The sequence below is a fragment of the Lepus europaeus genome, chromosome 2 (genome assembly GCF_033115175.1).
Source record: "Lepus europaeus isolate LE1 chromosome 2, mLepTim1.pri, whole genome shotgun sequence".
In the NCBI taxonomy this organism is placed as follows: Eukaryota; Metazoa; Chordata; class Mammalia; order Lagomorpha; family Leporidae; genus Lepus; species Lepus europaeus.
The window spans coordinates 75,670,905-75,686,788 of record NC_084828.1 but is presented as its reverse complement, the minus strand read 5'-3'; the positions used below and the strand labels follow the sequence as shown (position 1 = coordinate 75,686,788).

The 15,884-nt window shown below is 40.8% G+C and overlaps 1 protein-coding gene across 1 annotated transcript in view; it reads right to left on the bottom strand.

Annotated features, from left to right (window-relative positions):
- Positions 1 to 3,370: 3,370 nt before the first annotated feature.
- Positions 3,371 to 15,884, bottom strand: part of TEX55 (testis expressed 55) — a 33,454-nt gene continuing 20,940 nt past the window's right edge. Inside the window, exon 5 of the mRNA XM_062181024.1 lies at positions 3,371 to 3,457. Within this exon, the coding sequence (XP_062037008.1) occupies positions 3,371 to 3,457 (87 nt within the window). The remainder of the gene's footprint in view (positions 3,458 to 15,884) is intronic.

Below are 15,884 nucleotides of genomic sequence, written 5' to 3'. Positions count from 1 at the left end.
TCCTACTGCCTGAGCCCGCCCTGCAGAGGCAGGGAGTACCAGCAAGCCCTGCCTGCTGCTGCTTCTTCCCGTGCCACTGATGGAGGGAAGCACCTGGACAGGGCTCAGCTCAGCACTTCTCCGATTCCTCCTATGTCAACACATTACCGCATTACAGACTCAGGGGTTTTGGTTTGATTGATTTGATTTGTTTTTATTAGGGTGACTCGATCCTTACTTCTGCTTTTGTGTGTTAAACGAGCTGTTTGTCCTGACTGCACATAAGGATGCTGATCCATACTTACCTGTACAGGTTTAGTTTATAACTTGCATATGCCGTTATTTACAGGGATAGTAACTGCCTAAGCAGTGCTCACACTGTAGGGGTGCAAAGACGAATAAGGAGCAGGAGATCTGGAACAGATTGGTAGGGATTCTGGCAAAGGGAGTGGGCTCAAGTGATTATCTCTGTGCAATCCCTCCCCTCTCCCTTCCCCTCACCTCCCCCTCTCTTCTCCTCTCCTCCTCCCCTCCTCTCCTCCCCTATCTTCCCTTCCTTCCCCTCCTCTCCCCTCTGGAACCACACGTGTCACACACAGCACCAAGAACATGATTGCTGATGGCTTTATAGCATATCACAGAATATATGCACCAAGGCTTATTTAACCTGGTACTATGGATGAGGAATGGCAATAGTGTTAGACTTTATTTTAGTCAATACTCAGGAGTTCCTGAAGGGTCAGGACCATCTTTGTCACAGGTTAGATTCTTCAGGGACAGACTCTGAGACAGTTTAGTGTGCAGTGTGTTTATTAGGAAGTACCTGGAGATGAACACCCATGGAAGTGAGAGGAGAAACAGTTGAGCAAAGAGCAAGGTGAGCTGCCATAGACTGAAACACTCTCAGACAAGCCTCTGGGAAACTCTGGAGGAAGATGGCCCATCGGAGTTGTCTTGCCCTGGACCCCTCCATGGTCTGTCCTTAGATCTGGGTCACGTCCTGGGAAGGCAGCTTTCTGTAGCAGAGGAGACTCCTGAAAGGGGCTGACCAGCAGGGGCTGGAGGCTTCCATTAATCCCAGCAGCTGGGCAACAAGTCCCCCCTTGCAGGGGGACTGCGTGGGGCTTCTCTGAGTCCTCCTCAATCCTTACTCCTCTGCAGCTCTCCAGGGCCTGGTTGAATGATTACAATTCAAACAGTCGAATTCTATGCAACTGTTAAAAATGAGATCACTTAATATATACTAAATTGATCTTCTGTATATAAAGATAACTGAAAATGAATCTTGATGTGAATGGAATGGGAGAGGGAGTGGGAGATGGGAGGGTTGTGGGTAGGAGGGAAGTTATGGGGGTGGGGGAAGCCACTGTAATCCAAAAGCTGTATTTTGGAAATTTATATTTATTAAATAAAATTTAAGAAAAATGAGATCACAGAAAAATATTTAGTGCCATGGAAATAATTTCATTTCTTCAAAATTTATTGAAAACCTATGTATGCCAGACACTCTCCTAGATGCTAAAAATAGAAAAAAAAAGTTTATGAAAATTTGGGTTGACACTTTTTGAAAAGATTTATTTATTTCAAAGGTAGAGTTACAGAGAGAGAGGAAGATCTTCCATTTCCTGGCTCACTCTCAAATGGCTGCAACAGCCAGGGCTGGGCCAGGCCTAAGCCAGGAGCCAAGCGCTTCATCTGGGTCTCCCACATGGGTATGGAGGGGCCCAAGCACTTGTGCCATCCTCCAGTGCTTTCCCAGGTGCATCAGCAGGGAGCTAGATGGGAAGTGGAGCAGCCAGGTTTGAACTGGCGCCCATGTGGATTGCTGGCATCACAGAGGGCAGATTAACCCTTTCTGCCACAATGCCAGCCCCAACATTTTTATTTTTAAAGACATTTATCTTTAGATGAATTAAAAAGTTAGGAAGACTATATATCAAAGATTAATAGGCGGCCGGTGCCGTGGCTCACTAGGCTAACCCTCCACCTGTGGTGCCGGCACCCCGGGTTCTGTCCCAGTTACTCCTCTTCCAGTCCAGCTCTCTGCTGTGGCCCATGAGGGCAGTGGAGGATGGCCCAGGACCTTGGGCCCTGCACCCACATGGGAGACCAGGAGGAAGCACCTGGCTCCTGGCTTCAGATTGGCGCAGCGCACTGGCCGTAGCAGCCACTTGGGGGGTGAACCAATGGAAGGAAGACCTTTCTCTCTGTCTCTCTCTATCACTGTGTAACTCTGCCTGTCAAAAAAAAAAAAAAAAAAAGATTAGTAGGCATATATCTGGATGGTAGAATATAGATGACTCATTCTTTTTTTGAATTCATATGTTTAGAAAGGATATATATTAAAAATTATAAAAAGATAATGACATAATTATTAAAAACATATATTCTTCTGGAAATCTCTGTGATCAAGTTGGAAGGAAGCCAATACCCCTACACATCAGAGGCTGCTCTGTCCTTCATTGGTTTGCAGCCAGTCTGTATCCTGCAGTCTCCTGTGCATTCCAGGATCCTAGTTCTCAAGCCAGATCCATCTTCTGCACATCTTAGGAACCTGAACTAAAGGTGGTTTGCTTTCCCCCTCTGCCTGGCCAAACCACTAGCCCGTCACCGGCCAGTGTTTTCCTTCCACGGCAAGTTAATGGACCTGACCACTGATGTGTTATCTCACTGGGCTAAAACCCTTCAGTTTTCATGCGGGTTTTCTCCATCATTTTCCAGGTCAGGAAATGCTGGAATATTTTACCTCTCCAAAACTGTGATCCCTAGAGACCCATCACCTTCTTATAGGGGAGGGAGGCAGCTGTAGCGCAGACTGGGTGGGAAGGGAGCTGGCCTTTTATCTAGAAGTTCTCAGAGTTAGGAATGCAGACTATTGCCTTTTGCTCCTTTCTGTCACCACTCCAGGAAAGACTTCTCACACCACAGTGCAGTCTGGCATATTTGCAGTACTGACTAGAAGTTCCAGGTGACATCGGATTTCCTCTTCACAATAGCCCTGTGAGGTCTATGCTATGATTCCATGATTCCCCCCACTTTACAGATGGGGGAGCTGAAAGTTGGGGGTGTTAACCGTCATGGTTACAAAGCTACCAAGAGGCAAAGACTGTGGCCCTCAAAGCCTATATTCCTACTGTTTTAGATGATCAAGGTAACTTTTTAAAATTGGTCTTAAAGTATTAAATTGTGAATGTGATTATTTTTCTATTAACTGCCTAACGAGGTTCATAGAGAGTAGAATAATAATCCTGGGAAACATTTGAAGCTGTCTCCTGCAAAAATCTCAAGAGAAAGTCTGCTGGAGCACGCAGGCTTGCTGGCGGTGAGCAGGTTACTGATCAGTCCGTCTGTTGTATCAAAAACAGCTGTGTCAAGCCAGCATCGCCGTGCCTCAAGTTCCCCCGGGGCCACACAATTCTCCAGGGCCTCTGGAAACCGTGTTTTCTTCAGTCAGTCTTGGTGCTCTTTGCAAATTTTCCTGTAATGCATGAATTCAGGCTTTTTGACCTTTAAAGAGTGTTCTTTTTCACTCAGCAATCGTTTGTTCAGTGTTAATTGATATCCCCACATTCCTTTTTGTCCTGTAGTAGATGAATGCTTAACTCAGTTCATAGGTTTAGAGTATGGCTGCTACAAGATGACTTCTTTTTAAAGAAAATTTGTTTGTTTATTTATTTAAATGGAACAGACTTCATATATTTCATATATACAGTTTTAAGAACATAAGGATACTTGCCTTCCCCTTTTCTCCATCCCTCCCACCTTCCTTCCTCTTTCTTTCTTACTTTTTTAAAAATTTTATTTAATGAACATAAATTTCCAAAGTACAGCTTATGGATTACAATAGCTTCCCCCCCTCCCCCATAACTTCCCTCCCACCCACAACACTCCCCTCTCCCACCCCCTCTCCTCTTCCATTCACATCAAGATTTTCAATTCTCTTTATATACAGAAGATCAATTTAGCATATATTAATCTTTCTTACTTTTCTTTTAATGGTTGTGATGGCATACTTTCAATTTACTTTATAATCAACAGGCTTAATCCTCCACTACATAAAGAATTTAACAGGTAGTAAGTAAAAGACCACCGTTCTTCAGGAGTATATGTGAGGGCTCTAAATAATAATCAAATCTCAAGATGTCAATTAACTCATGTATATATTTTTTGTACTCTGTATATAAGTTACCACAAATCAGAGAAAACACGATATTTGTCTTTTTGGGACTGGCTTATTTTACTAAGCATAATGGTCTTCAGTTACTTCCATTTTGTTGCAAAAGATAGGATCTCACTCTTTTTATGGCTGAATAATATTCCACTTTATATATACACACCACAATTTCTTATTTTTTTTTGAAAGAAAGCTGAGACTTATTTAAGTCAGAAACCTGCCAAAGTGGCTGGGAGGGGGCTTGAAGAGAGGGAGACTACAGGGGCTGGTGGTGGAAGCACAATGTTGGGGAAAAAACCTGAAAATTAACTAACAATCAGTTACAAGGCAGAGGAAAAACCCATCAAAACACCCGATAATTGCTCCTGATAATTTTTCCAGAAGGGTGGAATCACCACTGCTTTGCTATTCTCATGATGAAAGTGGAAGCTCCCAAGGAGTAGACAAGCACGTTTGTTTTGGGGAGAAAACAGAGTAGACAAGCAGCTTTTGGGGAGAAACATGCAGTGTGATTCAGAACTTTGATCTTGCTAAAAATAACTTTTGGGGGAAGCAAGCATTTTGCATTCTCTTAGGAGGTCTCCTTTTTCCTCATTTTCTGCTGGGACTAACCTGTCTGTCTACTGATCCGTCTGACTCCTCACATTCCCTCCCCAACAAGAATGGCCCTAACTTCTGTTATGGGACGATGGCCACTTTAGCTTCTTCAAGCTGAGTAGGGTCAGAACAGGGGATGGTAGCCAAGACAAGCTTCCAGCAGGGGGTGGCCTCTTGAGGGGGCTGCAGTGCCAGCTTGCAGAAACTACTTCCACCTGAGGTTTCATGTGCACGCCCATCTAGAATTTTGTTGCTTCATGCTGGAGAAAACAAATCTAACAAGCAGATTAAATATGCAGGGTCCCAAACAAAGGAGTGTCTTTATTAGAGGAACTAAGAAAGGTGCTGTCCAAGCCATGAGGAAGTTTTCCCATTGAGAGACAAATAGAAACTGATGGGAGGGGCTTGATAATAATCGGGTGGGCATTAAGGCCTGGCCAGGTATTTGAGGCCCAGACCTAGCTATCTGTTCACATGGGTTACTGGGAGAGACGACATAAGGGAGGTGTAAACCTCTTTAGGGAAGGCACCTTGTTGACTTCCATTACCAAGCTGAACTGGGAGGAGAGCTGGCCAGAATAGAAGGCTGGTATTGAATAGGGGGCTCCTCTAAAAGGAAATTTATAGCCCTGCCTGCAATATTACTGAGCCTGGGCCCTCCCCTCAGCAGCGGTGGTTACTTTGGAAGCTGGGCAGAGTGAACGCTTTTTCAGCTTAGGGCGGGCCAACAGGGTCTGCAGCACTGACCTGAGAGTCCTTTGATCCCAGAGCAGTTCCATTTCTAGTGCCCCAGCTCTTAGCAGAGCAGACAGGATTTTTCAGGGACTGGCTTCTGTCATGACTGTTGGCTGTCTAAGCCCTGGCTTTCCAAATTGAAAACCAATGCCATTTGGGGTGGACTGGCCTTGTTGTGTCTCCTTGATGGCAGATCACTATGTAAAGCTGTTATTTATTGGCCTGCCACCTATCTTCACATTGCTTCTGCTGCCTAGCTTGCTGCTCCTCCTCCTCATCTCCATTAAAGTAGACCACAGAGGAGGCCTTTGGGATGTCAGCTGAGGGGTGCTCAATCCTGTTTTTAATCTTTGGTGGCCTGAGCTAGAAATCTGTGGTCACAGGCATGTTCTGATAGTGGTTTTCCTTTTCCTCTAAGATAATGACCATGAGGAAAGCTACAGCTTCACTTTAAGATCAAGTATGACAACCACCTTATCTATAAATTTTCAAGTAATTAGTAAAACTTTATTTTTCTCTTAGTTTGGTTTGAAAAGGGAGGTTTTGTCTGTTTACCATGCCTATGGCAAAATAAATCTAGCTGTGAAATCATATGATAATTTAAGCTCTCGTTTAGGCTGTGCTATATGTGGCCAGGGTATTATTATGGAAAAATATTAGCCATGCCTTTTATAAAGTCTGAAGATCAAAGTATACATCCTAATGGAGAGTCTTGCAAATAGAATCAGTTTCTCATCTTGAAGAGAATAGAGGAGAAATGAGGGAAAAAGACAGGCTTTCCGGATTGCTTACTGTCAATGACTTACTATCAAGTGAAAGCAAACAATTTTAGCTGTCAAATAACATCTTACACAAACATTTACCAAAAGGTTCAATGCTTTCTATACATTTTTAGAATCCATGTACTTAAACATATTTCTTGACTATCTAGTACAAGCATAACTTTTCTGACCAGCAAATCCAAGCACAAACATGTCAATGAAACATTTTTTAGTTTCTTTCTACCATCAAGTTTAAAACATCTGATACAGAGATTTTTTTAGGTTATATGAACCAAAAAAGATATTTTGGGTTAATTTAGCGGTTTAAATTTATGAGCAATCTTTCTTCCAAGATTTATTTATTTTTTTTTGAGAGGTAGAGTTAGAGAGAGAGGGAGAGGCAGAGAGGTCGTCCATCCACTGGCTCACTTCCCAGATGGCTGTGATGGCAGGAGCTGGGCTGACCTGAAGCCAGAACCTAGGAGCTTCCTCTGGTCCCCCCAGATGGGTGCAGAGGCCTAAGCACTTGTGTCACCCTCTACTGCTCTCCCAGGCCACAACAGAGAGCTGGATCAGAAGAGGAGCAGCTGGGACACAAACCGGTGCCCATATGCGATGCCAGTGCTGCAGGTGGAGCCTTAGCCTGCTATGCCACAGCACCAGTCCCATGAGCAATTTTTTTTATCTATACGTCAAATAAAACAAAGCTCTTAATAAGATTTCTCACATAGACATACGTTATATACACACATACAACACATAATGTACATTACAGGAGAGAAAAATAAAGCAGTTTCAGTAATAACTTCTTGAAATATTTAACTTTTTTTTTTAATGCCCATCAGTCAATTAGAAGTACTTCCTGCTCTTAGTAACCTGAGCTAACCATACTTCTTCTCAGTTGAAACCTGTAGTCCATTATTGGTTTTATCTGCTTATAGAATTGTCCCAAAGTACAGGATATAATGGAATTCAGGGAAAAAGACATCTTTTGGAACTAAAAGAGGACACCCTTAAATAAGATGTTTTAATTTCCATGAGTGGTAAATCTGATTGTTAGTGTTTGGAGGAGACTACAAAACTGTGGATAACAAAAGACTTTAAATAGTCATGTTTAAAATTATAAACTTATTAACCAACAAGAAGAGGTACTTGCTTACTCCACAATATTTTGAAAGCACCTGTAAGATTTTATATAACATTTATCCCTTTTAGGTTTCTGGGCCTTTTGCATTGAGATAACCATCATGTGTGATAACACAATAAAATAATCGGAATTTTGTAACTTTTGGACATTTGTATCAATAGCATTTTACATCATCATAACTTAAACACCACTTCACATCTTGACAGTATCTTTAATATAATCTAAATAGTTTAATTGGATTCTCTACAAGATGAGAGATATATCCTTTACATTTTCAGTGGCCCAACTGGAAATATCGAAGTCCAAAGAATTTGGAACTTTGATTTTTTGAATGCCTTTCAAATATGCCAAGAAGGTTTAAAATGTCTGGAAAAAATAGGATCCCTTGATATCAACACATAATATAGACCAGATTTGATCAGTGTTATACATTGATCACTAAAATGATTTTAGAATAAGTCTATATTTAAACAAACTGTAACTCTTTTAAAACTCAGCTGTTCTTAAACAATCAGATTTGTTTTAAAGAATTATTTTATTTACTTGAAAAACAGAGTTACAGAGAGAGGTAGATTCAGAGAGAGAAAGGTCTTCCATTCCACTGGTTCACTTTCCAAATGACTGCAAAGGCCAGAGCTGAGTTGATCCGAAGCCAGAAGCCAGGAGCTTCTTCCAGGTTTCCCACGTGGGTGCAGGGACCCAAGGACTTGGGCCATCTTCTGCTTTCCCAGGCCATAGCAGAGCACTGGATTGAAAGAGGAGCAACTGGGACTCGAACTGGTGGCCATATGGGATGCCAGTGCTGCACGCCAGGGCTTTAACCCATTGTGCCACAGCGCCAGCCCTACAATCAGATCTTAACAGACAGTAAATAACACAATAGATTCAACAGAACACAAAATATGTGTCTCTTTGGTCATCCCAAAGATCAGAAATAAAACCTTAAATATAAGAATTAGCACATATAAGAATTATCCCATATCTTGGAACAATTTTAATAGAGTCAGAGGCAGGGAAGATAAGATAGTTTACCAGAGCTGGCTGAAAAACTAAGAGAGTCACCAATTGAAAACCATTAAAAGGAGATGCTGCAGTTTTTAAACAGATTAAAAAATTAGATATTTAAGACTATTTCCAAATATTTCTGCTCATTTCCTGATTTACATTTTGAAATACATAACTCTTTAAAAAATCTCCAAATTAAGACCATCTTTTCTAAATTACACATTGAATTTCAACCTTACTTTCAAGCAGTCCTGAATTATTTTTCACATATGTACAGTTTGTGAAAACATACTTATTAACAAACCCAGATAACTTTTCCAAAGAATATAAGATACTAAGAATACCAAAGTTCACATTTATATACATTTATTGCCTTTACCTTTATACAATTTATATTTAGCAATTACACCTAGATTACTTAAGATGCTGATATTATGTCTGCTGACATTATTTCATACCTTTATCTATAAATTAAGGTCAAAATTAAATTTATATGGAATTTTACTTTTTATAAAACTCTCACTGGAAATCAGTGACATAAGCCAGAGGTTGCAAAATTCACCTTAGAGGGCTACAACAAGAACGGATTACCCATTGCTATTCCATCTTGATCTGTTAAACCAAATCACAAAACAAGTTTGGCAAGGTACAAAGCAAGAATTTTTTTCAAAGTAGTGATCTTCCTAGATTCAAAAGAGAAATTCCTCTAGATTCAAAAGAGAAATTCCTTTAAACCCAATGTTCAGTTATAGTTGAACCAAATTTTCATCTGTGAGATTGTTATTTACCAAAGACATCTCTTTAGATTTTAAGAGATTTGAATTTGAGTCTAGTTTTTTTCCCCCCCAAAATACACGTTAGACCAATGATGTCTAGTCATCAGTGAGTTACTTGGGACTGTCTCAAACAAACACGTGTTCAGGCAGCTGCAAGATAGGTCCTAAGGGTGACTGTGGCCTACGGGCCAATGTGCCAGGGACGAGAAGTCCACAGGAGATTGTTCACACTTATGTTCAGTTTAATGGGGGAGGGCATCCGTCACAGGAGATGGGCACCCCTCTGAATGGAGAGAGGTTCTTAAGGAGGAGGATCTGAGAGATGACAGAATGAAGGACAATTATGGAGAGAGATTACCAGCCCAGTGATCCTGCTGGTTTGAAGGGCCAGTAGTCTTGAATATTATTCCATAGTTTGGAGGAGATATCTCCAAGAGTAAGGTTGTCTTGGGAGAGGGCCCCGCAAAGGGACAATAATCTTATACTCCGATCAAAAGCCAGTACTGGGAGTGTCTACTCAAGGTACTGTCAGTCAAACCAGCCTCAGGGATGAGGAGTCAGGTCAGGAAATGTCTCATGTCCAAGACTTCATCTGGATTAATCCATAGATATTCAACACATGAGGTTATTGGTCCTGGATTCTTGCCAAGATCCTGCCCCCTCCTTGCCCCACCCTGGGCAAAATTGCAACAGTAGGAGCAATGGCTGCCTGATAAAAACTCTCCTCCATCTGGGATTAAAAGCCTAAACAGTGGTCAAACACCAATAACAGAGGGACCCTGGTGTTCACTACAGAACAGACCCAAGGACCCTGTGACAGACTCTGGGAAAGAATTTAATGTATATTGGAACACATGCAGGGAAACAGAGGCAAGAGGCTATGTAGGAGACAGGTTCGGAGACAGGAGTCAGAGTAGAGGAGCTGGCACTTTGCCCAACACCCTTAGGCTAACTTCTCCATCCTCTAGCTTGTAACCAGGCCACGTAGTGGTGCAGCAAAAGATGAGGCATTTTTCTTTAAGCTCAGGGGTCAGAAGAATCTCTAAGGATGCAACCCAAGAGAATGCCTACTGTAGGTGGTTTGCCTCCTAGCTGATATGAGAGGATAAAAACAGAAGCATCCCTCAGTTCTTATGTCTCCTGAGTTTGAGACATCTTCTCAAAACTCTCTTGTTGCCTGTGGTGTCCAGATGAGCACTGAATCCCACAGAGAAGGAAGGAAGGTGAGGGTGGGATTAGCACATATTACCCACTTACTCCTTTATTCTTCTGGTATCTTTTTGTGGTCAAAATAAGCTCATCTTTTCCCTATTCAGCCATCTTTCACAACATGACTTCTTAAAGTATGTCTTAAAGCATGCCTACACCTACAACTATTCCAGTGTTAACAGATTCTTACAGTTATAAGGGATTTTTTTAGCTCATTTAAATAACCATTTATGGTTACCTCATGGAATTATTAAATGGAATAGCCATATTCGAATAAAATAATCATATAGCTCAATTTTTAAGCCTGTGAAGAAACATTCTATTATATTTTGATGTTCAATATTAAGGGGAAACTATGATATTTGTTGTGTTTATTTTAGATACACATGGAGGATGCTGTGTATAACCTTACATATTGAGTCTAGGAGTTCCCTGGTACAATATTGTACATTTTAAATTTTCAACCAGCTCTACACTTGCCTCCATTTTCACCACTCCATTGGAGCTGCTTTGTCAAATGTTTTCATTTTGAATCACAAATTTAAAATTTTTTAAAAATCTTATTTGAGAGGGGAGGAAGGAGAGGGAGAGGGAGAGGGAGAGGGAGAGGGAGAGGGAGAGGGAGAGGGAGAGAGAGAGAGAAAGAGAGAGAGAGAGAAAGAGAGAAAGAAAGAGAGAAAGAAAGAGAGAAAGAGAGAGAGAAAGAAAGAGAAAGAGAGAGAGAAAGAGAGAAATATCTTTTGTAGCTGTTAGTTTACTACTCAAATGCCTGCAACAACCAGGGTTGGGACAGGTTGAAGCTTGGAGCCCAGAACTCAATATAGGTTTCCCATATGGGTTGTAGGGAACCAAGTTTTAGCCCTCACATGCTACCTCCTGGAGTGTGTATCAGCAGGAAATTGGAATAGGGAGTAGAACCAGGACTCAAACCCAGGGACTCTGGCATCCCAAATGGTATCTTAATTGCTGCTTCAAATATCTGACCCAACAATTTTGATTAAAGTAAAAACTACACAACATAAAATTTACTATCGTAACCATTTTAAATGTGCAATTCAGTAGTGTTAAGTATGTTTATATTATTGTGAAATAAATCTCCACAATTTTTCCATCTTGCAAAATGGACAGTTACTACTGAATAATGCTTTTATGAATTTTACTGCTTTAAATACCTCATTTTGTAGAATCATGCAATATTTGTCATTGGCTTATTTTATTTAGCATAATGTCTTCAAGGTTTATCTATGTTATAATATGTGGCAGGATTTCCTTACCTTTTAAGGCTGAATACTATTACATTGTATGTAGACACAACATTTTAAAATTCATTTATTCAAAAGTTCATAGACATTTGGGTTATATCCACTTTTGGGTTATCATGAATGGTGTTATGAATACCTGTGTACAAGTTTTAGTATGGATATATATATTTTTATTTATTTGGAAGAGAGAGAGAGAGAGAAAGAGATCTTCCATCTACTGGTAACTCCCCATATGGCTTCAACAACCAAGTCTGGTCTAGGTCAAAGCCGGGTAACTGAAACTCCATCCAGGTCTCCCATGTGGGTGGCACAGGCCCAAGTACATGGGCCACCCTTTGCTGCCTTCCCATGAACATTAGCAGGCAGCTGGATTGGAAGTGTACCAGCTGGGACTCAAACCTGCTCTCCAATATAGGATGTCAGTGTTGCAGGCAGCAGCCTAACTCATTGCAGCACAATGCCTGCCCCAGGCAATATGTTTTCAATTCTCTTTAGTATACCTAATCCATACATAGATAGGGAATTATTGGGTCATATGATAACACAATGTTCAACTTTTTCAAAAGAATCGCCAAATTGTTTTCTAAAGCAGCTACACTATCTTACATACCAGCGGTGTATGCAGGATCCAATTTTATCACATCCTTGCCAATTCTTGTTATTGTCTGTCTCATGATCATAGTCATTCTACTGAATATGAAGTGGTTTTTCAATGTAGTTTTAATTTACATTTCCCTAATGACCGTTGATGTTATATTTATTCTATTTTTTCCATTTCAAATTACTGAGATAACGTTTTAAACCTACTTTGTAGTCAAAGGCTTATGGCTCCACTAAATAAAGAATTCAGCAAATAAAAAGTAAATGTTCATAGTTCAGCAGGAATATAGGACAGGGCTCTAAATAAAAATCAAATAAAAATAAGTTAATTTTGGGGCCAGCACTGTGGCATAGCAGGTAAAGCCGCTGCCTGCAGTGCTGGCATCCCATATGGGTGCCGGTTCAAGTCTCAGCTGCTCCACTTCTGATCCAGCTCTCTGCTATGGCCTGGGAAGCAGTAGAAGATGGCCCAAGTCCTTGGGCCCCTGCTCCCGCATGGGAAGACCCAGAAGAAGCCCAGGCTCCTGCTTCGGATCTGCCCAGCTCCAGCTGTTGCAGCCATTTGGGGAGTGAACCAGCTGATGGAAGACTCTTTCTCTCTTTCTACCTCTGCCTCTCTGTAACTCCCTGCCTTTCAAATAAAAATATCTTTAAACAAAAGTTGATTTCACTCATATAAAAGAAAGTTATCATTTAAAAAATTGTTTTCTTTAATTTATTTGAAAGGCAGAGAGACAGAAACAGAGAGCTCCCATCTGCAGGTTCACTCCCCACATGCCTCCAACAGCTGGGGCTGAGCCAGGCTGAAGCCAGGAGCTAGGAACACAATCTGGGTCTCTCGTGTGGGTGGCAGGGACCTAACTCCTTGTTGCCTCCTGGGTGTACATCAAAAAGAAGTCAGAATCTGGAGCAGAACTGGAGCTTGAACTCAGGCACTCCAATACAGGATGTGGGCATCCCAAGCAGTGTCTTAACCGCAGGCTGAATGCCTGTCCTATGCTTATTCTTTAAATGGAAGAAGGGAGGTGATAGGCACAGGGAAAATGACTCTAACACCTTCACTTTTTATTATTGTGAGGAAACTGGTGTGGCTGGTGAATGGAGTGATGGAAAGGGAACCAGGATGGCTTGGGTACAAAAATGACAGCCATGGGAAACAGCACAGAAAGCCAATGGAAAAGTCTGAAGTGGCTGGTGTGGTCAAGTCTAAGGGAATCTACTTTTTTTTTTTTATTTCTTTGACAGGCAGAGTGGACAGTGAGAGAGAGAGACAGAGAGAAAGGTCTTCCTTTTCTGTTGGTTCACCTCACAATGGCCGCTGCGGCCGGCGCGCTGCAGCCAGCGCACTGTGCTGATCCGAAGTCAGGAGCCTGGTGCCTCTTCCTGGTCTCCCATGTGGGTGCAGGGCCCAAGGACCTGGGCCATCCTCCACTGCACTCCCGGGCCACACCAGAGAGGGGCTCTACTTTTACAAATGTGTAAAAGCTATCTGGTGTTAGAACTGAAAACCAGCACACTACATTCAGTGCTGAATTTCAGATGTTACTGATATCATGTAAGGTTTGGATGACTAATAATGTTAGCCTGTGAATCTTCGGGCTACGATGTTCGATGAACTGATGAGTTACAACTTTAGTCATGTCACTCTACTCTCTGATGTACTTTTTCTTTTATTATCTCATTTAACACTCCTGAGACACTCACACCTCAATTATCTATATGAATCAATCCTTCTTCATAATCATGCTTGAAGGATTTCTTTTCCCATTGGCTCAGTGAAATTTATCAGCCTTCACCTAGGTTTGCCAGCCCACAATCTGAGTGGGGAACATTTACTGAGTCTGATCACATGCACATTTTGTAGACAACTGATGGAAGGAAAAAACCTACATAATCTTGGGGGTTATAAGGAGCCCTTTTTGTATAATTATTAGAAATGAAAAGAGGATATATAAAAAAAGCAGGGTTTGTGGGTGATTATTCAAACAGAAGCTTAATCGATTGTAATATAATAGTTACACCAAATCACTAGTTAAACAATACAAAGAATCAAGTCTGTTTCAATACTCAAAGAGAAATTAAATGAAAGGTTCAGCTCACAACAGTAATATCAGATGATCATCACAGTTATGTTTTCTGTACAGATACTCTCATACCAGACAGACCAAGTTCAACATTTTTTTTTTTTTGCTTTGAAGTACCAGTTGGACTGGTTACACATCCCACATTATGTAGTTACTCTTCAGGGGATAAAGGTAAGGAGGAAGTGACATTCTGCCTTGCCCACAGATGTATACAGAGTAGTATAATATGTTTGAGCTTTGCCAAAGGTTAAAAATTAGAAGTGAGCTATCCCTAGAAGATAAAATCACATCCATTAGTGGCATAATATAAAGAGGAAAATAGTAAGGATATGTTATAGGTATTCAGAAACATCAAAAATTTGTTACAAATAATCTTCCATGAAGGAAATAAAAATTGCTATTGTAAATGTTATTTTCTACATCATTTTCTGATTGAAAATTTCATAAACAGCTTAGAGATATGATAGATTTTTATGGTTCATGAGAAGTACATATAGATTACTATATGTAATTTTTTTTAAGATTTATTTATTTGTTTGAAAGGTAGAGTCATAGAGAGAGAAACAGAGATAGAAATCATCCATTGCTGGTTCACTCCCCAAATGGCCACAATAGTCAGGGCTGGGCCAGGCTGGAGCCAGGAGCTTTATCGTGGTTTCCCAAGAGGGTGCAAGGGCTCAAATACTTTGGTCATCTTCTGTTATTTTCCCAGGCACATTAGCAAGGAGCTGGATGGCAAGTGGAGTAGCAGAGGCTCCAACTGGCACTTATAGGGGATGCCAGTGTCGCAGGTAGCAGCTTAACTCACTATGCCATGATTCTGGCATAGTGAGTATTTTATTATAGATCTGTGCACCTGTTATTCAGGGCTTGGGGAGAATGAATACTGAAATATCATTGCATAGAGAAGTAAAATGTATATATTTTAATACGATTAACTAGAGAAACCTGTAACCATTATGTGATTTTTTTTTTACAAATATTTCCTATAGCTGTTGATTTAAAAATTAAGAACTTATTTAGTCAGAGTCATCACCAACGCTTTTTCCGAAGCCATTTTTTCACAATGGGAAACAGAGCATATAACTGACACTGATGATGGTAAACAATACTGAAGAGAGATTCGTTCTTAGCAGGTTTCAGATTTTGCCTCTGTTTTTCATCATTTCCTGTACCTAAGGAAAATGAAAAAGAATTTTTTCCACTTTGAATTTTTGTTCTACTTGGAATTAACATACTTTGTGAGGTTAAAACATAGAGAGACTTAACATGAAAAAATCCTTGACCCTAACTGGAACAGATAATTTAGACCTTCATAATTCAAGGATATATGTTATAATCTCTGGGAAAACCACTAAAATATTAACAGCATGAGCAGGGCAATGGCTGTGTTCTGTGTGAGAATGTAATGGCAGGCAAATGTCATACACATTTTTCAGAACCCATGGGATGTACAACATAAAGAGAGATGTAGCACTAATGTAATCTATGGACTTTACTTAATAATAGTGTGTCCGTCCATATTGGCTCATCAATTGAAAGTTTACTACACTAA